This window comes from Blennius ocellaris, assembly GCF_963422515.1.
Source record: "Blennius ocellaris genome assembly, chromosome: 20".
Classification (NCBI taxonomy): Eukaryota; Metazoa; Chordata; class Actinopteri; order Blenniiformes; family Blenniidae; genus Blennius; species Blennius ocellaris.
Window position 1 is genome coordinate 3,255,841 of NC_137669.1, and position 24,379 is coordinate 3,280,219.

General features: G+C 44.2%; 1 protein-coding gene across 2 annotated transcripts in view; it reads left to right on the forward strand.

Moving 5' to 3' along the window:
• The window catches only part of trappc9 (trafficking protein particle complex subunit 9), a 270,086-nt gene that overhangs the window by 83,996 nt on the left and 161,711 nt on the right, over window positions 1–24,379 (forward strand). For both annotated transcript variants that reach the window (XM_080515759.1, XM_080515760.1), the window contains 2 exons: window positions 2,764–2,916; window positions 16,780–16,898. In XM_080515759.1, coding sequence (XP_080371885.1) covers window positions 2,764–2,916; window positions 16,780–16,898 — 272 coding nt within the window. The remainder of the gene's footprint in view (window positions 1–2,763; window positions 2,917–16,779; window positions 16,899–24,379) is intronic.

The window sequence follows — 24,379 nt, forward strand, 5'->3', positions numbered from 1 at the left end:
TCCAGGTTCATCCTCCACAACACTGTTCCATTCCATTCCATTCAATTCCATTCAATTCAATTCACTATTTTTGTTGAGCTTTTCTATTTTCTCTGTTAAAAGCACCTCGGAATGACTGTGTTGTATTTGGCGCTATATAAATAAAGTTGAATTGAATTGAATTTTAACGACAGGTCGATGCAGGAAACGTTTTTGTACCTGGCTGCCATGTTTCCTCAGTGCATCATCTGAGGTGAGATGATGAGGTGAGATGATGATAGATCTGTCAAGCCAGTGCTCCCACCAGCATTTTCAAAAAGTAGCTTTTTCCTATATTTCCACCGAGGCGTCGGAGCCATATTCAAAAAGTTGTTTTTGTCCCATTTCCATGGAGATGGAGACAGAATTTTTCTGTTTGTGTTTCAAAAAACTTTTTGTTTCGAGATTTTTCTTTTTCCAGAAATGTTTCACATTTACAATTATCTTCACTTACTGGAATTCTTACAGTACTTTTTACTTTATTAAAAGAAAGTATAACGACAACAACAATACTATATTATTCCTTGCTTTCCTATTGGGACCTCCTGGTGCCTAATAATAAGAATAATAGTTCCTTGCATGGCGATATAGGGTCTTCACCCCACGAGGTGCTCAGACCCTAATCAACAGTCACACGGCGCCTCCTTGTTTCAGAATTCAGCCCCAGTTGCTTCAAGGCTTTGTTTTGCTGCAGATAAATTAATCAGGGAGAAAGAAAAGCTCCATCGTCACATCCAATACAAAAAAAAACCCAAAACTAAACTTAATGACTCATATCTGCTCTCGAGCACCACTGACGTGATCTTTGGGGAATAAATAAGTCACAAACAAGCACTTGTCTTGTGGCTCATGATGAAGCGGTTTGATGAAAGTATCATAAATGATCTCCACCTGTTGAGTTTCAAGGCCCCACTGTTGTGTATTTTAACATAAGCCTTGTTTTTTTTATTCTTGCTCCACGGCCTAATATCCCTGATGCCTCTCCTTCCCTCTGTGTTCCCTTGCTCTCTTTTAATTCACAGCATGTAGCTCAGATTCTATGAATATTTAAAGTGGAGCTTTATTTACAAAATCTTTGGTTGATGTAGCCCTCCTTCGCCTCCTCCTGGAGGACTTTTACAAGCTTTAGGTTCGAACTCAAGCAGGGGTGTGTAAAGCGTGAGCTGGAGTCTGGTTCCACTCCCTCCCTCACTGGTGCACTTGAGCACCGGCTTTATTCAGGTGATGTACCATTCACTTGGCGCTGCTGGCTGAGATAGGTGGAGCTGAGTCCTCCGTCTCACTCTGAGGGTTTGAGGCAGAGATCAGAGCGGTGGGTTTGGTGACAGACTGCTGGGGAACAGACGGAAGTAGCACAAGCTTGTGAGAAACGTGACAGTAGTTCTGGTGTTCTTTAGGTCAGAGAAGTGGATTTGCGATCTGAGAGTTGCTGGTTCAATTCCCAACAGCTGACAGGTTCCCACTGTGGCCCCGGAGCCCCGCCTCTCGCCGCAATGGCCGCTCTACGATGGGTCCAATGCGGGGAAGTTTGGGCAGCAAAAGAGGCAGGTCTGGGATCAGTGAACAGGACACAACCAGGGGTCCCTGGTTAATTTGGAAAAGAGGAATTTCCAAAGTTACTATACTTAGGAATTAATAAAGTATGATTAGTTTTAGTTTATTAAACTGATACTAGCAGCTACACTCAGATGCCCACTTCTATCGGACTCACAACAAAGACATTAAAAATGAAGCTTTAGATTTGAATTAACATATCTAACTAATGTATTTACTTTTTGTCTTTCATTAATCGGATTTAGTTTTTAGTATCATTTCATTACATCAATTAGACATTTAGGAAGCATGTGTCTGGGCACATGGTGAAAGGAGGAGAAAAAATAAATAGGTGTAGAGGAAGACATACCGTACAGGAAGGATATGGAGGGCATCCATCTTTCTCCTTTTTCCTTCTCTTGATTGGATGGAAGGTTTTTTTGGCAGACCTTAAATACAGGTGTTTGTATTGAAGGCCTGCTGTGTAAAGTATACATTGAAAAGGTCATTTTCATTTATTAGTTGTTTTTTTTGTTATTTACTTAATGACAAAAGGCTATATTAACGGGAGGAAAAGGACAGTGGAGGAGGAAGAGAAGGGAGGTTCCCTTTTTGTTGATGTTGTTTTTCTTGGTTTTTATATCCTTCTAAACAAGTATTGAAAATGTATGTATAATATAAGAACACTGCATGTACCACACACACACAAGCTTATTTGAAAAGAAAAGAAAAGTGAAGATTTGGTCAATTACAAAGTCTCTGAGAACTTATTGATATTCAGACCCAGGGCCCACAGTTTCATCTGGATTCATACCAGGTAGTAGAGGAAAATAGTGGGTAAAACCATATGTGGAACCTGAAAGACCAGCTGGTTGAAATTCTCTGTCCATTTCCTGAACACGACGGAACCTCTGGGTGTGTTGATGACTGCTAGGTGTGCTTCTCTTATGGACTCTGTGAGGACTTTTCCCCTCCATAATCATTTGATCAATCCAGACTCCACACCAGGGAGTTAGCAGGTAGTTGCTTTTTACAGACTGTTGCAACAGATCTGTTTTATATTTGGACTTTTTTTTTTTTTTCTTCCTCAAACCCTCTGTGGATATTGAGACATCCATCAAAGTGAAACACAATTCATATTCTGATTCTGTCTCTGTCGGAACGACAATGCGTTATTGAGTGTCTTTTGTATTTTTTTGTGTGTGTGTCCAGAAAAAGTGTTTGGTGACTTTCTGAGCTGGGAGCTGGAGGACGCCTTGTCTCACCTGCCCCTGAAGCCCGGTCAGGCCGTCACGCTGACCGTCAGCATCAGAGTCAAGCTGGACTTCTCCGGCCAGGAAAACCTGCTGCAGGACCTCAATGACGGTGAGTGGATGCTCCGATTCCATATTCGATCCTCTGTGACACGTTTCTTCTACCTTTTTACATGCATTGAACTTTCAATGCCAATGGTTCGTGAGCACATTCAGAGAAATCTGCTCTTTCCCACGACAGGCCATACGCTTGAGTCCATACCTTTACCGGGTCCATCCCGGCCATATCTACTAACATTGGATCTTGATGTATGAATGTTCACTGCTGTGCTGCGATATACACCGAAATCGGAAAAAGATTGTTGGGAATAGATTCGCCTCAGAACCAAGATCTGCAGACCAGTAGAGTCCAGATCGTGTGATTGGGCTCCGTTGGCGTTGTAGGTGATAGGCTCTCCGACACTAAGAAAAAAAAAAAAAAACACAGTTAATATTGATGCGAAATAAACTGTTGATTTTTGGTTGGGCCCTTTTTAAAAATCCATTTCTCTGCTGGCCTTCTTCACATGCGTAGGTTGTTTGGCGCCAATGCTCCCTGGTTTGCCAGTATTGAGACGTGTTGAACAGTACAGTAGTTAATTCACACTCACAGTTTCAAATATCACATCCATCACTCTTACTGAAACCTAAATCATTACAAACGTTTCACTCTACATTTACTCCTTTAGTTCTACATTTGTCTTCATGCTTATTTGTCACCTATCTGGAGAATGTGAGCGATCTGATGCTTATTTATCTCAACATTGACTCCGCATGACTCCGACTCAGTGGAGTAACGGCTTTCAAATCAGACACTTTATCTATTTTCTACAAGGCGCCTTGATCCAAATACTTGAAGGCCCAAGCTGAAATTATGGCTGTTAGATTATAAGGAAGTGCGGGAATTTAATAAACTGGAGATGAGATTCTATCGATCTGCTCAAAAAAGAGCGAGAGAGAGAAAAAAAAGAAATCTGGCGTGGGACTTTCCTGCTTTCAGGTTTTAATGCCAGCCACTCATATCGGTGCCACTGATTGATTGCCAGGTTGAATCACGGGCGAAACTCCCTGACTGTGAACTTTTTCTTCCAGATTGGTGCTAAAATGATTGAGAAATCCAGAAGTGCCAAAAAAAAAAATGTGATTACACGAAATATGCTGTGTTTCTCCTCACTTTGCTTGAATTGAAAGACGTTTTTTCAAATTATTAAAACAATTGACGGAATGATCTACAAGCGTTTTTAGTCTTTTGGGGGTCTATTGGCAGATCACATCACTGGTTTTGTTTTTTGTTTGTTTTTCCTGAAGTAGTGCTCATGTCAGATGGAGAAAGTTGTTGGCAGGCAGCAGTAGAGTTGATCCAGTTCTGCCCGTCTCATTTCACATTCAGCAGTAATAGGAGAGCGGCCTGGCGCTCCATATAGCCGCCGTTCCTCCACCGGCCGCGAAGCTTCCTCTCCTCAACCGTCACATCTCCTCTCTTCTAATTCTCTTTCTTGGTTTTGTAAGAAAAGAAAACAATCTGACCTTCTCCGCCACCTCGGAGTTCATCCACTGACTTCCTTCTCCTCACAGTCTCGCCTATAGTCCCACTTCCTTCTGCCTTTTTTTCCGCGGCTTCGCCGCCGACCTCTTCCTCCAGCCTCGCCACAGACTCATCAATATTAATGAGTGATCGAACTGGATCTGCTCCCTTGCCGCCGAGGCTTTACTTTGCGTCTGTTTGTGTGCGTCTTCAGACGAGCCGAAGGGACATAAACACACATACGTGGCGTCGCATGTTTATCTTGGCCCGCGAGGTCATTTAAGCTTTGGCGTTTTAATTAGCGGGGCTATAATTGAGACCCTGAATTGAGGAGATAAGACGAATTTCCTTCCAAGCAGCAGCTCTGAATGTCGCCATTACATTATGGGATGCAGTTTTTTCTTTTTTTTTTTTTTCTTTTGATGCTATCTTTCGCTTTAATACATTCACGGATTAATGATGTAGTGGTAATATACCGATGCACGAGTTGTGTCGACTTTGCTAATTAAACGTTCAAATCTTCCGAGGTGAATTCCACCACTGTGCGGTTGTTTTGCTCATCCGCCACATTTCCATGCAACTGTCACTTTGTGAGGATTTGACCAGCCGGCCTGCGCTACTGGAATAATTTGACATTTTTGTTGCTAATTAGCTCCCTCCCTCCAACAATATCATCACTTCTACAGTTAATACAATGCTATTAAAATGCATTTTATTCAGCGTTTGCTAATGCAGTTGTATTATAATGATTCATTTCAGAGTTTTGTTCCGTGTTGAAATCAAAGGTGGAAGTATTGATTGCCTCAGCCGACTCTCGCTTTTCGAGGTTTTCATCCATAAACAGCGGTGTAAATGCCATTTATAAGAATTCCTCGTGGAGCAGTCTGCCTTCCACCCAAGATGTGACATTTTCAGAATGACATTAATTAGTTGTGTTCATGCAAGGCAACTTATAACATAAGAAAGAGAAAAACCTGGAAGATGAACAGCAGAATAAAAAATGAAGGCCTGAGGTTCCCCGTCACCAGGATACACTGTGTTTCCCTCAGCTGGTTGTCTGATGGTATGTCGATCCTCCGTGACTTTTTAGGGATACTTTTACTTCCAGTAAAGAAAAAAAAAAAGGTTAGCGTTATACAGTTGCGGGATGTGCACCTTGTCATTGTCTTTCTACTGAGCATGTGCAGAAGAGCTGTTTACTACAGTCGTGGTGTGCTTGCGCAGTAGCAGCATATCAGAAAACGTTGCATTTTCCTGTTTCCGTTAGTCGGAGCGTTCTCGGCAAGTTCCACTTTGGTGACTGTTTTTAAAAAGTGTCTTTTTCACTGGCTCCCAGCACCATTGTCATTTAGACAGATCCCCAAAACACAACAAATGGTTTTCCATTTTCACCTGAAAACGTCTTTTAAATAAGACTCAGAAGGAGAAGTCCTTCGGTCTTATGGCTCATGGAGGGAGATGGAAACCAACACTTGACTGACAAATGAGCTCATGGCAATTATGGAAGCACTTTTTTTAAATTGATAGGTTAGCAGGGAACTCATTTCCTTTCTTGTCACAATTCAAAACACATGCTATGCTCAGGCTATTACTTCAGAAATGTAGGTTTTCCTCAATCCACTTTGCTAACGAAGTACATGGGCAGAAACCAATACGGAGAGTCGTGCTGAGCTTTTATAGTGTTCACTTCAATAACTAATGATCGTTTGGCTCACCAATGTTTACTTTGCGAGTTTCATGCTATCGTTTCAGCTCACTGGTCACAACTGTGGACATCTTCCAGTAGACGTGGGTTTTCTCCTGGAACTCCACTTTCCTCCTACATTCCAAAAGCCGTTGCCTCTAAACTGTGTACCTGTGAATGTTTCTGACAGTATTTTCAATATGGTATTGAAGCTGGATGAATGGATGATTTTCTTCCAGCGTACAACTCGTAGCATTCAGGCAGGTGGCTAATGGAGACTTAAAGGCCTAGTGATTTGTGACACACTACTTTGCAAAAAAAGATAGTTGGGGTACTACTAATAAGGTTCCTCCGACTCTGCCCCACCACTGTTGTCGCATAACAAAGTTATTTGAATTTTTACTCTCCAGCCGAGGAAGTCGGGGGAATCCTTCTTCGTGAGCGTGACGTCAAGAGTTGTGCAGATCTCCATCTGTTGTGTTTACATGGGCTTGTGTTGTTTCCCTTTGAAATATCCAAGTTTTAACAGTGTTTTGAAGTTATAGTCGGCGTTTAATGAGCCTTGATGAAAGATTGAGCCTGGAAGGGACCGAGAGAGGGGAAAAGGAGCACGGGCGGCGGGAGCCGCTAGCTCACGCGGCTAGCGGGAGCCGTTAGCTCGGGAGGCTAGTAGACGATCATGTAATACCTGGACTCATCTTCGGTGATTCCGCGCAGTGGGAAAAGCGCTTCGACATGATCCAGGAAGCCGGTCGTTCTGCCAAAAGTCAGGACGCCTCAAAGCCTCAAAGGTGAAAACTGGCGGCTGCTGAGGCGAGGAGACGAGGACGAATGGAGGACGAAGCGTCTTCTGCTTCCTCAAACATGTTCCAGACGGGGTCACCGATGGCAGAACCACCTTCTGTGTCTTCTTCATCAATCACTGGGTTTGAAATGATGATGATGATGAAATATGGTTAAATTCAGCCTCTTCGTCGTCAAAACTCTGATCCTCCATAATGTAAACACAACTTGGGCGTGTGCACAACTCGTGACGTCACTCTATAATTGTCAGAAGCTCCGCCCAGCAGCGGAAATAGCGCCGTTTATCGGCTATTTTCTTGCAGATTGCCGTGTTTTAACATTTTACCCTTCAGCCAGTTAGCATAGAAATGTCCCTAGAAGTGATAGCCAGAGTGTTTTGGAGGTCGAATTTTCATTTCACTAGGACTTTAATTATTTCCATTGTATTCCCTCTGCTGACCAGTGGTGACTTTTTTAGTTCCTTCCGTTCACTAATGACGACATACTCATTTGCATGGCATCCCTCTGACCAATGGGAAATTTGTTAGTCACGTGGTTTACTTTTGCCTGGTTGATGACTTCATTGGCGAGTCAGGTGGGATGTATTTGGCTGACCAATGGTAATATGAGTTTGGCTAAGAAATGGTGACCTTGTGAGTTCCTCATAATTCTCTCAGTGGGTTACATTCATTTGGCTGACCAATAGGGACTTCAATCCTCACATGCTATACTTATGACATATTAATGACTTCATTATGCGGCATGTATTTGACTGACACGAAAAGCAGCTTCAGTTAGTCACATACTTTCATTCATGAACACATTATTTACAACAATTAAATAAAAGATATAACCTCATCCTTGCCTTCTGCTACAGGTGTACTTCACTGAGCGCTTTGTGAATAATGGATCTCGCTTGTCCTCGGTAGCCTCGGGGAAAGTCAATACAATCAGACATTAATGAAATGGAGTTGATAAGGACTGCAAAAAACCAAACCCGGAGACGACGGCGAGTATGTGGCTGAATATGAACACGCATAAATGAATTCCTCCACTTTGCCCAGGTGAAGAGGTCTACGATGCTTTTGAACCCTCTCTCGCTCGCTCTCTCTCTCCAGAGCCTGAGGACAAATGATAGCTCACTGTGTGCGTGCTCCTGGTACAGCGCTAACATCAGTGCTTCTAGTTGTAACGTGACTGTATACTCAGACGTCTAGCAGCCCTCTTACGACCCAGCATCGGCTTCCACTGTGTGCACAGTGGTAATTGGACGTGTTTTGTATATCTGATTCGCATTTTTCAGCCGACTGCTGACAGTGGCAGTACATCTCATCAGGGGAATTTTCAGACGCCACTAATTCGACGCCGCTTATTGATCAGCTTGTGTTTATGTGCCACGTCGGGGAGGCGGTCAATCCATCAGCCTTCAACGGTAACGAGGCTCGGCGGCCCTTTCCCCCCGTTTCCTCTGCGTCTCAGCCGAGGCAGACGAGGGAACATCCAAATGCCCAGTGCTGATTCACCCCCCAGCCCAGCGAGGTCGTCGTTCTCAGCCCGAGTCCGAGGCTCCATAACTCAGGACGGGACCGGAGAGATGTCGTCTGTCAGGACTAATGGGCCCTGATGTGCAGCGTGCTTCATTGTGTTAAATGGTGTGAGTGTCGCATCTAATGACGCCGTGGCTGCCTACATTAACGTCGTCCTCAAAGAGAGCACCTTGTACCGTCGCCAGCGTCGGCGGGGAGACGGAGACATGAGAAACACATTAAAGGCAACAAGGATTCAAGGATTCGAGCAGAGATGAAGGCGTAGAGAAACATGGAGCAGCTGTCTCGGGCGGTTTGTTTCTCCTCGGCCGACATCACTGACGGAATCCACTGACGCCCTACGTGTGAAGCTCCTTCCGAATTAGTTCACTTTTATCTTCGACCAGCAGGCTTTCCCCTCAGAGAGCACTTCTTAACGTAGTAACCTGTGACGTTTTCGTGTTGGCTTCACATTCTGTGAGTCTTTTGTGATGCAACACAGTTGATTGTTCAACCTCTTTGTAAAAGCCACCACATTCGACCTTTATCCTTTGTTGCTAGATATTGAATAAGTGTGCCGAAGATCCCGAAAGGATATCAGGAATTTATGAAAAATGTCGATGCAAACGAGGAGAATTTCTGACTGCTTGAAACCTGATCGATAGTGAGGGCTTCTCGCCACATGTACAGATGAAAGCTTCTCTTCTGTGATCAAAAATCCATACGTTTCTCTCCGTTTCAATTCAACAACCAATATATTTCTCACCCTTTCACTTCCCCGCGCTCGTGGCGACTGAGTATAAAGCGAATCTTCTCTGAGGTTTGCGTTCTTTCTCTCATCCTCTTGATAACACGAGGCAACACAAGTACACGAGGAGTGCAAACATTCATTCTATGTACCGAGCTGTTGTAATGAGGTCTTCAATCTGCCACTGATAAATCTGAATTAAAGATATAAAGTCTTTGACATCCATTATTTGCTCATTATCCCCCGTCGCGAATAAAAGATTTAACTCTGTGATGATGCTGGTGTATCTTCTGAACATAAACAAGATGATTTGAATGATGAATGATGTTTGTAGTAACAGTGTGTGAGGAAGTCATGACTGCAATGACAATATTAACACAGTAGAAACCTTTTTATAAACACTGACTGTCTCCATGGGAACGGGGTGAAACGCAACTTTTCTGAAACACTGCTGCTCCTGCACATGGGCACCAAGGCTGCGGTAAATAGTTCTTGTGCACATGCTCAATAGATGGACAATAACAACAACGGTGGCTTCCAGAGTGTCGTGACTCGTCCTTATTCTTCTTCTCCTGGTATTTCAGAGTTCTATAGTTGAGTCGCCCGTGAAAACAATCCAACTTGATCGTTTCTCCATACGAATGTCCGCGTACTCGCCTTTTTGGTTGTTTTTATAGAGCATCATCCTCTGTGTGTGTGGTTTCATCACAAAATCAACCAACAGCACCAACCTGTGGCCTAGCAGGCCAACTGCATCCTTTTCAGTGTTTCTGCTGTTGCCATGGAAATGCACATTGTTCTCAGAAAATTGCTCTGCGAATGTGAAACTCTTCTCAAATGAAAATGCAAAATTATCAAGGCTTGCTAAGTTTTCTGCTCAGCGAAATGAGAGACGACCCACATGAAGCAACCGTAACCTGTTCCACAACAGCTGCGGTACATTAGCAGTTTTTTGTGTTTCCTCAATTTAGCAGAAAAAAAAAAAAATCCCCTCATCAATGGAATAACCATCAAATAACTATGAAACTATTACCAGAATCATCACATGGCCATAAAAATTCCATAACTAGGAGTGATCAGATAATCATAATATTCAGTTCTGATCCTTTTACAATCACTTCAAAACTGCAACGTTTGAAATCGTCAGGTTACTATTTCAGTCCATTATTGGACATATTCATGTCAAGGACAAAGTTTATATTTTGATAGCAAATAGGTTTTACCTTTCTACACTTTTGTTTTTTTAAAGAAGCACAGAAAAATGAAGGGGGATAGATCAGGTAAGAGTATATTTGCTGAAACAAACCTCACTATTACAGAGAAAACCAGGTGTGTTGATACAGTTTCTCCTAATCATAACTTAAAACATTTTTTTTTTATTGTGCAATACTGTTTGCAGAGGAACACTTTGATAATGAGATAATTCTAGAGTTTACTGATCATAAGCACTGCTTTTATATCGATCTTAAAGGGAGAATATACATTTTTCTTTAGGGGGTCACTGTTTTTGAATAGCTTTTTTTACGTTTTGATTATTTTATGGCCACTAACTTTTTTTAATCATTCTTTTTAATCACATCAACTCGTCTTTGACCTGCCTTTTTTCTCTACTATTTGTTTAGTTTAGTTTTTGTCTTGTCTGCTTCTCATGACCTTTTTCAAGAAGTGGTAATGTTACAATTGTCGTCCACCTTCCTCCCATTAACCGCTGCAACTTCAGCCGGCGTTGACGAGCGCAAAATGTCATTATTGTGACCCGCACAGTTCTGGCAGCTCAGCTAATTCTGATTCTGAAAAAGACACATCTTTGACACCTGTTTGACAGTTGTGGCGCAGCAGTTTGGCAAAAAGCCTTTTCATGTTCAAGAGAACATGAAGGCACTGAGCGATTAACAAAGTCAGAAAGAAACCATGATGCCTTTCGGTAAAAGCTGTTGTTTAGCATCAAGATCAATGCGGCGTCACTCCATGTTAAACATTTGTTATTGCTGCGAAAACAAAGCGTCTGTGTGGAGATGATTTCCCTCCGACTGTAACGGAGCTTTCAGACAGACTGTGAACAGCTTTTGATGACGTTCGGTTTGTGGACAAGATGGTTTTACATCAAGAACTTCCAAGGCAGATCAAATCGCAGTTATTAAGAAATGAAGTTGTCCACTGTTAGTTGACACAGTTCATGTCAAATGAGGCCGAGGTCCGGCAGTGTTTAGTGTTTGCCTTGCATTTTCCACCCCCTGAACAGGATATTGAAGCAGGGTTTGGTGTTTGCTCTGTAACAAATCATATATTCCATGTTTGTAAGTTACATCTATCTTCCAGCTTGTAAAAGTGACGGCAGCTGACAAAGCAAAGCTTCATACGACAGTAAAAATGTGTGTTAATAATGTGATGATTATGTTGAAAGTGACACCCCCAGTCTTTGCCCCTCTATCCAAACACTGGCAGAGAGATGATAGAACTGCTGAGCTCACCTGAATCTCCCCGAGGCCATTAGACGGCGTACGAGACAGATACTGATTGGAAGGTGGGCGTAAAGGAGGGTATGATTGTGAGCAGTGCCATCGTTAATCACGGCAGCCATTACTCACACAGTCCCAGTGCCACAGGACACGGCAAGTCATCTGGAGCTCCTGAAACAGGCCGCGCACCACAATCCAGTATTCAGTCTCAAAGTCTGCATGTGCCTTCAGCATTTTTTTGGTTCTTTCCTTTTCTGCCACTCCGGATTTATGTCTGAATGCGTATTCACCCGGTGAAACACAATCGTCTGCAGAGTGAGGCATAAGAAGAGGGGGCAGTGCTCACAATTCGTTTTTCCTTCCATGCTGTGTTAATCTGAACTGTATCAGATGATTGCTGACGATGCAAAGAGAAAAAAGACAATGTTCATACTTTAAATCAAAGTTTATACCCAAACTTTTGGTGAGTCATTGCAGATTATACTATTGATTTGTTGGTGGAAGTTGAAACCTTGCCAATAGCATAGAAACTGCCAGTAACATTTTAATTTGAGCCATTTTGAATAATAAATAATATCAATAATTTAATAACTTGACAGTGTTGTAATAAATTAGTAAAAACATAACAGCTATGATGGAGTTTTCCGGACTTGCATCCTCAGTGAAGGAATATGATGAGTATCGTCTCTATAAAAGCTATTCTCAAGAAGAAAACTCCACAAAACCAGCAAAAAGGCATTATGTATTGCATTATTGGCCATTACAACTTTGTTTGTTACATGCCAGCCACCTAGCCAGCCACCTAATCACCTAGCCAGCCACCTAGCCACCTAGCCAGCCACCTAATCACCTAGCCAGCCACCTAATCACCTAGCCAGCCACCTAGCCACCTAGCCAGCCACCTAGCCACCTAGTCAGCCACCTCGCCACCTAGTCAGCCACCTCGCCATCTAGCCAGCCACCTAGCCACCTAGTCAGCCACCTCACCACCTAGTCAGCCACCTCGCCACCTAGCCAGCCACCTCGCCACCTAGTCAGGCACCTAGTCACCTAGCCAGCCACCTAGTCACCTAGTCAGCCAGCCACCTAGTCACCTAGCCAGCCACCTAGTCACCTAGTCAGCCAGCCACCTAGTCACCTAGCCAGCTAGTCACCTAGTCACCTAGCCAGCTAGTCACCTAGTCACCTAGCCAGCTAGTCACCTAGCCAGCCACCTAGTCAGCCACCTAGCCAGCCATCCACCTAGCCAGCCACCTAGCCAGCCAACCTAGTCAGCCAGTCACCTAGTCACCTAGCCAGCCACCTAGTCACCTAGCCAGCCACCTAGTCAGCCACCTAGCCAGCCAGTCACCTAGCCAGCCACCTAGCCACCTAGCCAGCCACCTAGTCAGCCAGTCACCTAGTCACCTAGCCAGCCACCTAGTCAGCCAGTCACCTAGTCACCTAGCCAGCCACCTAGTCAGCCACCTAGTCACCTAGCCAGCCACCTAGCCACCTAGCCAGCCAGCCACCTAGTCACCTAGTCAGTCACCTAGTCAGCCAGCCACCAGCCCACCTCGCCAGCAGAAAGGTCAACCAGACACAATGAACCAAGCAGCCATTTTTAACAAACAAGCTAACCAGCCAAATAACATAACCAACCACTCAAAACACAAACAATAGTCATCAAACCAGGGATTCACTCAACTAACTAGTTGAACAACTTCCGGAATAGCCAAGTATCCAGACATCAATGAACTAACAGACAGCTAGCATCTACGCTAACAGCAACCAGCCTGACAGCGACCCAAACAAACTGATGACCAACCGACCAACCAACTAACCAAGTGATATTTCAAACTCACGGCCAATCAACCAGAGAAACCAGCCTGGGGATTTGATGGCTAAGACAGAATCATAATTGAAATCAAAATGTGAATTAAAATGTTGAATATGTAAATAATACATTAATGGTATAAGCTTAAAGGTGTTAATGTTCCTTTCAATGATTTGTTTATCACTTTATATTGTTTCCCCCAGGTGGCGAGAACAATGCCATTCTGGGTAAAAGAGCCTGTTGATGACTGTTATCTCTTCAGCTGCTGGGCTGTGTTGTGCATTGGCCTTGTTCAGATCACTGCTCCCCTTTTATCTGCAGTAGGTGGTTTGTGGACAATTAATTTATTTGCAGTTGGCTGACAAAGCCTGAAGCATCCGTGTATTCCAGCACGAGGAAGTTATTTAATTAATTGCTGAAAAAATGCAAGAGAAAAAGGTGAGTTCTCTCTCTAGATATGATTCTGTGTGCTGGTAGCATCTTACAGAAATGAATAGGCATGTAAACACAGGAGCAAAATGGAAACATTGATACGCCGTGTGTGTTTCATCTCTTGTTCAGCTCTGGCACTTTTTCTACAGCCTTAAATTCCATGAATACAATCGCACAGTCCTCTCATACGAGCTGGGTGGATGCTCTGACTTGTTCTGCAGGACAGACACTCTCCTCCACTCCGTTCTTTTTCGCCAATTATCCGTGCAACAATTAGGGAGTTCGTGGTCTCTAAATACGTCCGTCTCCTGTGAACCCGATCGCCCGAGCCGCCGCAAAAGGCTGGTAATTGCACGGCTTCACATCCTCCCCGCTCGCGTCAGAGAACGGTATGATTCCTTTGACGTCAGAGCTCGGGCCGCGAGCGTCATTTTTTGGGAGTATTGTCTGAGCAAGGATGAGAGCAGATACGCCGGTGGTCGTGCCGAACGGGGCTGCAGACAGTGCAGCTGCTCCTGCGTCCCGGCTGCTCTCAAGGTCATGAAGGCAAAAAAAAATCATTCACTCATCTCTCACACGCTCATAAAGCCACCGCCAACCCTCTGATCCTGGATTTTGAAAGTATGAAAATTGAATTAGTGTTTGGGCGCCTGCTGTACTAAAGAGGAAGAAGTAAAGTGGGAAGTTTGACGTGAGCTATCTGCTCGGAAATTGATGATGGTGTATTGAGATAAAGTGCTGTGCTGGGACAAACACACACATACAGTGTGTGTGTGTGCGTGTTTACATCGGCGATGGCAGACCTTGCAATATAATGTAATGCAGTCCAGCAGCTCTCCAAACTCACACTTTTAGAAGGACCATGAAGGTTAATCAACGCTTCTCTTGCTGTTCTAACCTTTAGGAGGGTTTATTACCAACTGGCATTGCAGGAGCTTCAGCTGGGTGTGACACAATAACTTAACCTTCTCCCACGTAAGTTTGGCCATTCTTACCATGGTTTCCTTTTACTGATCGTAAATATGCCATTTACCACTTCACTGTCAAAAATATGCTAAACGATGCTGTCGGACTTTAACTACCTGAGGTTACGTACAACCACCCTGCGTCATTCATGTGAATTCCTGAACAAGTCTCATTTCTACAACCAGGCTTTAGCACCAATGTGTGACCGACGCTACTATGGGTGGTCTCCTGACCTACCTATCAGTTTGAGGGGGAGAAGAGACACAAAATAAATTCTTCTCATGCAGGAAGTGCAACGAGCTATGGATGGTCTACTGGCCCACAACTTCAAGAACTGCACGATACTCCTTCACTCGTTTGTAAGTGAAAATCGTAAACCTTCGTTGTGTTTTAAGCATCCATTTATACGTCGGAGCTGCTGAAAATGCAATTTTTTTTGAAAATGGCTCCCAAGGTGGGGCTTTTTGAAAAGCCCCTATGTCTCCGTGGGAAGGGGCGGAAAAAGCAAGTATTCTGAAACACTGCTACTGCGTATGTGCACCGTGGCCAGAGTAAACAGTTCTTCTGCACATGCTCAGTAGATGGACAAAACCAACGTTTGCTTCCGGAGTGTCATGACTCCCCGTCCATATTCTCCTTGTAGTTTTATAGTTGAGTCACCTGGAACAACCATCCAACTTGGTCTTCGGTCCATATGAATGTTCATAGTCTATTTTTTGTACTGTATGTGTGGTTTGATTATAAATGGTTCAATAGTAAATGGAATTGACTTGTATAGAGCCTTTCAACTGTGTGAGCAGCCCCAAGGTGCTTTACATTAACATTCACACACACATTCACACACCAATGGAGGCTGCGCCCCTGCAAGGCGTCGTTACAACAATGGGGAGGAATTTGGTTCAGTGTCTTGCTCAAGGACACTTTGGCATGTGGACAGGTGGGGATGGGAATCGAGCCCGCAACCTTCCAACTGGGCAGGCTCTAACAACCGAGCAAAGGGCACCCACGAGTAAACGGACATTGTTTACATGGAACGCTGTCCTATAAAAGTACAACTTTTTGAAACAAAAAGCTCAAAAATGATGCATTTTCACTTGAAGTGTTGTATAATCGGGTTCTGAGCGACGACTATTAAGACACGTGGTCGGAGCGTTTAGCATCTTGGTGCCTCAGGACTGGTGAGTCGTCATCCGTTCATGCATTTAGGCCAAACAAAGATCGTTGTCCCTCCCGACTTCCTCACGCTTCTCTGGCCCCGACTCCAAACATGTTCCAGAGTCATCCTGAGAGTATTTCTCAGGCCTCTTTCCAGTTTTCTCCATCAAGTCCAATTCCACCATTCTCACCTCAAGAAGGATGACGTTTAAATTGTTCTTCAATATTCACTCACATAAGCATTAATGAATGCATCTTGCTTGTGTCATCAAGTTCAAGGGAATACCTTTAGTCTACAATGCCGAGTCGTGGTTTTAAGGTGTGACTCATGACTTGCTTGTTATTTGGTCTGAATGTCTCAGCGTCTGACAGCTCATTGCTTTAAAGAGAGTTCATGTCCAAAAGGGGTTTAAGACTGAACTCACTTGTTGATTTTGTGAAACGATCCATTCATATAAACAAGCAGGTTGTAGAAGAGGCTCCTCTTCAATGTGTCACGAGGACAAATCCAGACACAACACACATTGAAAAGTTGGCTTTCATCTGAAATAAATATGCTCAATACTTCTAAAGCAACGATAAGCGGGGAGTTTTATAGGGAGTGTTGGATGATGAGATAAAGAGCAGGGATCTCCAGTGACTCACAAACTAACCAAGAGATCGATGAGGGGAACTCTGTTCACAAAGTAATTAAAACAATTCATCACAGAAAAGCGTAACGCGTCATGGACTGTTGATGTCGCGGTCGGTACTCAGGTACTACAACTTTCTTGACGTGTCTTGTATGTGTGAATCAGTTGTGTTGTCAATGCTCAGTGTGTGACGCTGCCGTGTGTTTTCAGACGGGATCAGCGTGACGGGGCTCCCGATCTGCAGTCCGCTCCGCCAGGTCCTCAAGACCCGGTCGGAGAGCAAGGCTGTCGGCAGCGAGTCGGGCAAGGCGGAGTACAGTCACATTAAGGTAAATGAAAGAAAACGCCACACTCTGGGAGTTTTTTTTTTTTTTTTTGCAGCAGAATGCTAGCAACTGGGTTTAGTTGTTTATGTTTACTGGCTCGGGGCAGTTTGTACCCTGGTGTGAGCTCGCTGCTCCTTCCATACAAATAATGGCTGCCTACGGTTTAGTTATTCAACCTTTTCCCTCGGTTCATATCTGATCAGCAAAAGTGGATTCCAGTTGTGTGGTTGTTGTACTACTACGTTTATTTGCACATGGCACACACGGTTACTTTGTTTTTCAAATTAGTGCTCAGAGCTCAATCGTTGAATAGAATGAAACTGTTTCTAAGGTTGAGGCTTTTCTTATTTTCTTTTTTTTTTTTCTTTCACCAAAGTGCAAAGAGGGGACAGAACAGAAAGAGGCCACTGGGTGAGGCAGAAGCACAATGGGATGGACTGAGGCGACCAGCAGGGGAGAGGGCTGTGCTCCGGCTGTCTGAGGGTTAGAGGAGGGGAAGGTAGTGGGGCTCATGTGCAGCATTGTGGCACTTTGAAAACCAGAGGAAGCAATTTCTCTGCTCTGTGAGTCGTCAGCAGAGCAAAACAGCACTGATGCTCATTGTTCAGAAGCGTTTGCCAAAGAGAGTCCACTTTTTGATTTTCCTCTTTCTTTGGAAAAGTTTGGCCGGATAGTGAGTAATAGTTGAAAGAATACAAGACTGGACTTCCTTACCTCAGTCAAAGAAGACTGTGAATGCTTTTCTTTTCTTTCTTTCTTTCTTTTTTTTTTCGAGAAAGAGAAAAACTCCCCGGAGAGATCAGATGAGAAACTTTTGATATTCGATTGCGTAAATGATCTGGAAATCCTGCAGCGCTTCAACAAAAGCTTAAATTCTGCAGTTGAATGTGTGTTTAAATGATCAGGACACGTGAGAAGCATTAATCAGCAGACTGTTGTGTGTGTGTGTGTGTGTTGTGAAGTTTCTCTTGTTTCTTAATTCATGCCGTCTTGTTTCCACCCTCTGAGATGATGCTTTATTTAAAGGTGATTTTCCAAGGCTGGGGCTCTGGTGGTGGTTAACGAAAACATTAAAATATGTTGTTCTAAATGTCTATCTGGCATCATACTAGACCTGCAAGACTGTGACCTCCACCTTGTACATTTAGCAAGTCTATATTCGTATTAATGCAAAATATGTAAAAAGGCATCTCAGGAAAACAGCGATATATTTTGCACTGCAATTAATCATTTCAAAAATAGAAGCACATTTACAGACACATACTGGATCGCAGATTAAAATCCGTTTCAACAGGTAAGTTTTAAAGAGGGATTTAAGAGATATCGTTGTTCTGGGGATGAAGATTCTGCTGATGAGTCTGAAGTTGTCCTCACAGTGAGTCTGAGAAGGGAAATGTGGCAACACTTGATGTGCCAATAATGACAAACTGAAAGATAAGCATAGAATTACCATTACGTTTGTGTTCTTATTTTTTCAACCAATTTAAGTTCATAATCCCCGTCTGCGATTTCCAGACGTAGCCGTGAGCCTTTGTTTCAGACGGCCTTCAGAGTTTCCGAGCAGCGAGAAGAGCTCAGGTTGTTGAGCCGGTTCATGCGTGACGAAGGTAAAAGCACATCGATGATTCGCCACGACGCCGCTGGTCAACAGACTAAATTCATCTCCCCGTGGATTCGTCCTGTCACGGCTGCATGTGCCGTACAGAGGGAATAAAGGCGGCCAGACGCCGTTAAAGGCCAGAGCGGCATTGTAATCAGCGGCCGGGTCTTATTCGAGGCGGGCTCTGACGGACAGCTCTGGATTTCACGGCAGAACGCGACCGTGGGAACGTCGGTTAAAGCAAAGCCAATTACAGAGGGGACCGCGGTCCTGCGAGAAGTCTGAGGACGAGCGCCGCCTCTCCTTTCTACTTGGCTGACGCAGCTCTGGACACGGAGGAGAGCGGGCTGATGCATTTCTTCAAAAGGCTCCCGGCCTGAAAGTGTGGCTGTGCACTGTAGTAGACGTATTCCCGGGCCTCCAGCTGCATGACTCACCGTCGTCCGGGGCTGAATTGTTTTCAGCCGTTTGACTCAAACCCACTCGACGCGTCGTGACGTATGCGAGGGCGGACAGGTGCAGCGCTGCCGAGCGTCAATACCGGTCGCGTTACGCAACGCAACAGGTCAGACGCTTGTTTGCCCGGCGGGGGGAGAAGTAAGCTTTCACTGATGGATGCACTGAATTGTGATTATTGATCATCGGGCTAGCAGGTCGTCCTCTGCAGTTGCGGGGTTCAGGGTGATTTGTAACACAATGTGGGGGTCGGACGTGTGTAGGGGGGTTTATCTGCTATTGACTTTGTCCCAGCATGCATTTTTTTTTTATGTGACACACACTTTCAAACTCGTTTTCAAGTATTACAGGGTGAGCAAGCATTGTACGTTTTGTATTCTCCAATGTCCAAAGAACCACTAATAGCGAAATAAAAAAAATAGTAACTTCATGCAAACTGCCTTTTCTGGTCTGATGTTAAATGAGTTGTATCGTTTTGAAGGGGGTTGATGTTTTCATAGTAATTCGGCAGACGACGGGATACCAAACACTCCAAGAATCTCTTATGTTGTTTTTTGTGAATGAAAGTAAACTACATCAATAGTGCGGTATGTACATAACATATCAAATTAAAGCAACATGTTTATTTATGTATAATTTTCTGAAAGTCTCAGAGAACCACTTGTGGCTCCAGAGCATAAAATAATACATATAATTAAAATACATTGCACAAAAGTGAAATATTTACATTTTGCCCAACATTTTCGTTTCGGGATTTGAGTCGAGCCCTTATCTGATTACTCTAATTCTCCTTTCAGGGTTGTGTTGAGTTGAATAAAACATTTTTTTATGCAATAATACTGACTGCCTTGGGCTCTTTAGAGCTTTGGAGCACACCTTAACTCACTAGACTGGAATTTAACTCTCAGAGCACTTTATTTGAAAAATGTTTGTATAAACGTGATCTTTCTTTATAAATGTTGTTGACATGCCGAGTGTGTGCAAAGTAATTTTTCCCAAGGCTTTGGTGCCAGGCACCATAAATGCTGCGATTGAACGCAATCTGTGTTTCCCCGGATCGTCCAATGTTGATGTTTTTGTCTTTCGACATGCTTGTTTCTGGAAAGCGGTTTGGGCCTCCGCGCCAGCAGCTCCTTTCTTCCATATGTCTTTATTTGTCTGTTCTGTCTGTGAGTGTGGGAGTCCACATTGGAGTGCAATTGGAGTGAAGAAGGCAAAAAAAAAAAAAAAATCACGTGGCGCCTTCCTTTCGACTTCTCCACCGTCCCAAGACTCCGGTTGATTCTACCGATTGTGCGAGCTTCTTAGAAATAGCATTTGTGTGCGGTGATAATAACTGTTTTTGGCTGCAGGGACGCATTGGACAGATGCACAGGAAATTGAAAACCTGTTCGCCAAAAGAGGCTGGCAGTGCAGCGTCGTGTTCCCCGCATATGTTCATCTTCAACTTTCCAATTCAGCGCGGATGTAGTTCCAACCACCTGAAGTTGTTTCTTTCTCTGCATTTTTTGTATATTTCTGGTGCGTGTTGTTGTGAATGACTGCTATTTGGCACTGGCATTTCTTGGCATGTGTCCTCACGGAGTATGAGCAAGAGCAATCAATCATAACTGATCTGTGATCAGTTCAGGAGGAGGCGACGTGTTTATCTCGTTGACCTTTCATCGCTCAGTCCTCGCAAACTTTCCCTCTCTCAACCCAACCTCAACGGGCCTTGAAGATGCTGTCAGGACGAACAGATCCACTTTTTCTTTTCTTATTTTCTTTGCCAAAGCTATTATTTACACATTTTCTGGTGACTTTCTTTCTACCCGCAGGTCCACTGTAGTCCATCAACTCCTCACCAGAGGCTGATTTAGAATCTGCAGCAGTGTCTCCGAGCTCTATTGCTCCAAACACAACACGGCCTTCTCAAGGCACTGAGACGAGAAAAACCCAACAATTCCACATGAACGGTGGGCAGGAAAAGCTCCTTTTTAAAAGGAAGAAACTTCCAGTTGGGGTTAGGGGATGGAAAGACGGAAAAAGGTATCACGGGCGGACAGAAATGTGGAGGGATTCAAACCCTAGTTCAAGGTAGATGATGGTGATTCATGCTAGAGACGCACCGATCCACGATCCCGATGCCTGAAGTTGGATATCTGCCGATTCCAATACTACTCCGATACAAGAGCTCTGTTTGCTCTAATATTATTATCTATATTGTTGATTTGATATGGGGCTGTTGTAAACTCCTCTCTGCAGTAAAGTATGAAATGTAGGAATGTTTGCATGCTTTCTCTCAAAAGACAACTTGAGGTTAGTAGAAGGTCAGAAAAGGAAGCAGGACAAACTATTTTTGTTCAAGTGGGACAATGTGGGGGTCTGAGTGACGTCAAACTTGTTATGTATTTAAAACTTCAAAATCACTTTATTGATCCACAGGGAAAGTCTTTAGCAACGCAGCGCAAATTAGAGTGTTTCTATCACTAACGATTGGGACTATTTCCACAGAGTTTTGCGTGGACGTGTGAATCACGGGCTACAGCGGAGGAACTGCTTAAAACGGCGCCTCGCTGTACAATGGCTTTGCAAACATCCACATTGATGTGTTGCTTTGTGGTGATTTGAGCATAAAATATGTCCAAACAGCAACATGTTGTCATGAAAAGTTGGACAGCACAGTGCTGCTACATTAGCCTGCTCGTTGGCTGCAAAGTGTGGAATGGAGTTCCTGGATCATTACTCCGCGTCTCACTGAGACCCGCCTCCATTCAAGAAATCCATTCCACAGTTTGTAGCCAGCCAGCAGAGCAGCCAGCAGGGAAACACTGTGGAGTCGTTTCAGCAACAGCAAAGCAGACGAGGCTTCATGGATTAGAAATCTCTGCAGGTTGGATCAAAAATATCCAATCCATGAATTACGTTGATATCGTAATCGGTTACTGATACTGGATCGGACCAGGCCCGATCCCTAGTTCATACCCTGGTTCAGGAAGATGATGGGGTTCATAGCCTGGTTCTAGCAGGGGTGAAGAGTTAAACCCTGGGTCAGGTGGGGATTCTCTATTGAAGTTGTGACGTATACAAGAGCTGACTTGAATGACGCACTGAGTGAGAGAAAACAAAGAGGATATCATAATCCCTCCCATGTGATTACCAATGACTCACTGTAATGCTAGCTGGTCTGCAGCCTCACTCGTTCACTCCACTTAACCCTCTCATGAACTCGTCTCCACCGGGCAGGAGGGAGGGGGAGGTGGGGGGAGGGGGGGGGGGCATTTCAAAGGAAGCCTGGATGCAGAAATAATCAGAAGACATATGCCCACTGATTATCTTCAAAACGTCAAAGGTACAAGGAGCTCCGAGGCTATGCAGTCCCCCCCCCCGACACACACACACACACACACACACACACACACACACACACACACACACACACACACACACACACACACACACACACACACACACACACACACACACACACACACACACACACACACACCTTTTCTTTATAAAACCACATTTTTAGATTGCAGCGATTAGAAAGTAGCTGCTACTTCGTCCTCTGAGAGAAGTGGGGCTTTTTTCCTAGTCCTCTTCCCCCCGCCAGCGTCTGGCCTCTGCGACGGCCCAGTTTTCTTTATGACCTGCTCCTCTCTACCCAGCCAAGTAGGAAATGAAGTGGTCACCTTTTTAAGATACTCCTGCGGTGGATTCAGCTGTAATGCCTCTGACAGGGGGACTTTTTTTTCAGTCGGTCATTGTGGATCCGAAGCAAAACAAACAAGTGTTTTTTTTCACTATTTTTTTAACCAGTACAAAGCTTTTATGTCGCAATTTGTATTGGATACTTAAGTCTCCCTGCGACTGACGGTATAATATACAGGACTGTGCAAACGCTTGAGGAAGGTGTGAGAAATGCTTCTTCACGAGTCACTCTCACTTACGGCGATCGTTAGTCTATTCAAGCCATTAATTCTGAGACTAATGTAATCTGATGTAAACTAATCCTGTAATTATACTTCTTTTTTTCCCCCACATTGAGCAATCCTTCTTCAAGGATGCCCTTCCACATTGGGGCGTTGATGGGGGGTGAAAGGTCATGCCCAGGGATTTGAATCTGCGAACTCCCAATCCCAAGTCTTACCCCTAAACCACCACTTCACTCTTATGCCGTCTCATTAGCGAATGTCTTCCTCCTTCACACCTTCACACACCTTCACACACCTTTACTCTCTGGGTTCAGGTTCTGAGAACATGTTCTATGATCTCGTAGCTTCTTCATGTGGAGAAGCACTCCTGTGCAGCAGGGAGAGCCAGAGTCCTCTGTCGAGTCCCACCATCGCAGCAGAACAGTAGGAAGTACCAGGAGTTAACAAAACAAGGCACACACACCCCAGTGTTGTGTGAATGACTAATCAGGACAGGGGATGTAAAACAGGATACGTCACCAGAATGAAAGAATCCACCAAGGCCGATATTGACCTCCCCCATTGTGCCTCGCCTGAAGTCATGCAACTAATGAAAACCGAGTCATCTAGTACTTGGTGTTATGTTCTATGGGGTTAGGCTCTGCTATCCCTACAATACCATTATCAGCCTTCCTTTGAAAACCTCTTAAGGAATCATTGGGTAATTTTGCTTCTGTCTGCGACCGAAAAGCTTATTGACTTTCTCTTTTTTTTTTTCTTGCGACCCTCTGTGTCAAATAGCAAAACACAAAGTTGCTGTGTCATAATTTGAACAAGTCTTTGTTTGTTATTAGGTTCTCAGTAAGCAGTGCACATGCCAAGATATTAATCTTATGCATTCTGGCAGGAAGGGAAATTGGATCACACTTCAGAAAAGCCACTGTAAGCATTTTGCTAGCAGTGGAAAGTGGCTCTGTTGTTGTGTACAACAAGAAAGGAAGAGTGCCCAGACACACACACACACACACACACACACACACACACACACACACACACACACACACACACACACACACACACACACACACACACACACACACACACACACACACACACACACACACACACACGCACACACAGTGTTGGGGGTGGATGGGCAGAGCTTCTCCAGGGCTAATCAGATCAGATCCAGTGGAGACAGAGGCAGTCGGCCGCCTGCCAGCCAGCCTGGCTGCTATTTTTAGCCGCCCAGTCCTGCCGGTGGCAGTTCAGCTCTATTCACAGATACAGATCCCAGCTCGTGATATAGATATTTATAACTGCCACAGCTGTCTGCCCAAGTGTGAAACCCCGGCTGAACGAGCGAATGATTTTCTTTTTCTTGGCTCGGGATTTTAACTGTTCTCTTCTTCTCGCTCCCCCCCCCCCCCCTTTTTTTTTTTTGGCTTGCTCACTGCAAACTCTATCTCTAGATTAATGCATCTCCTGGGATTGATTTTTTTTTTTTTTTTTTTTTTGAAGGATCATCTTTA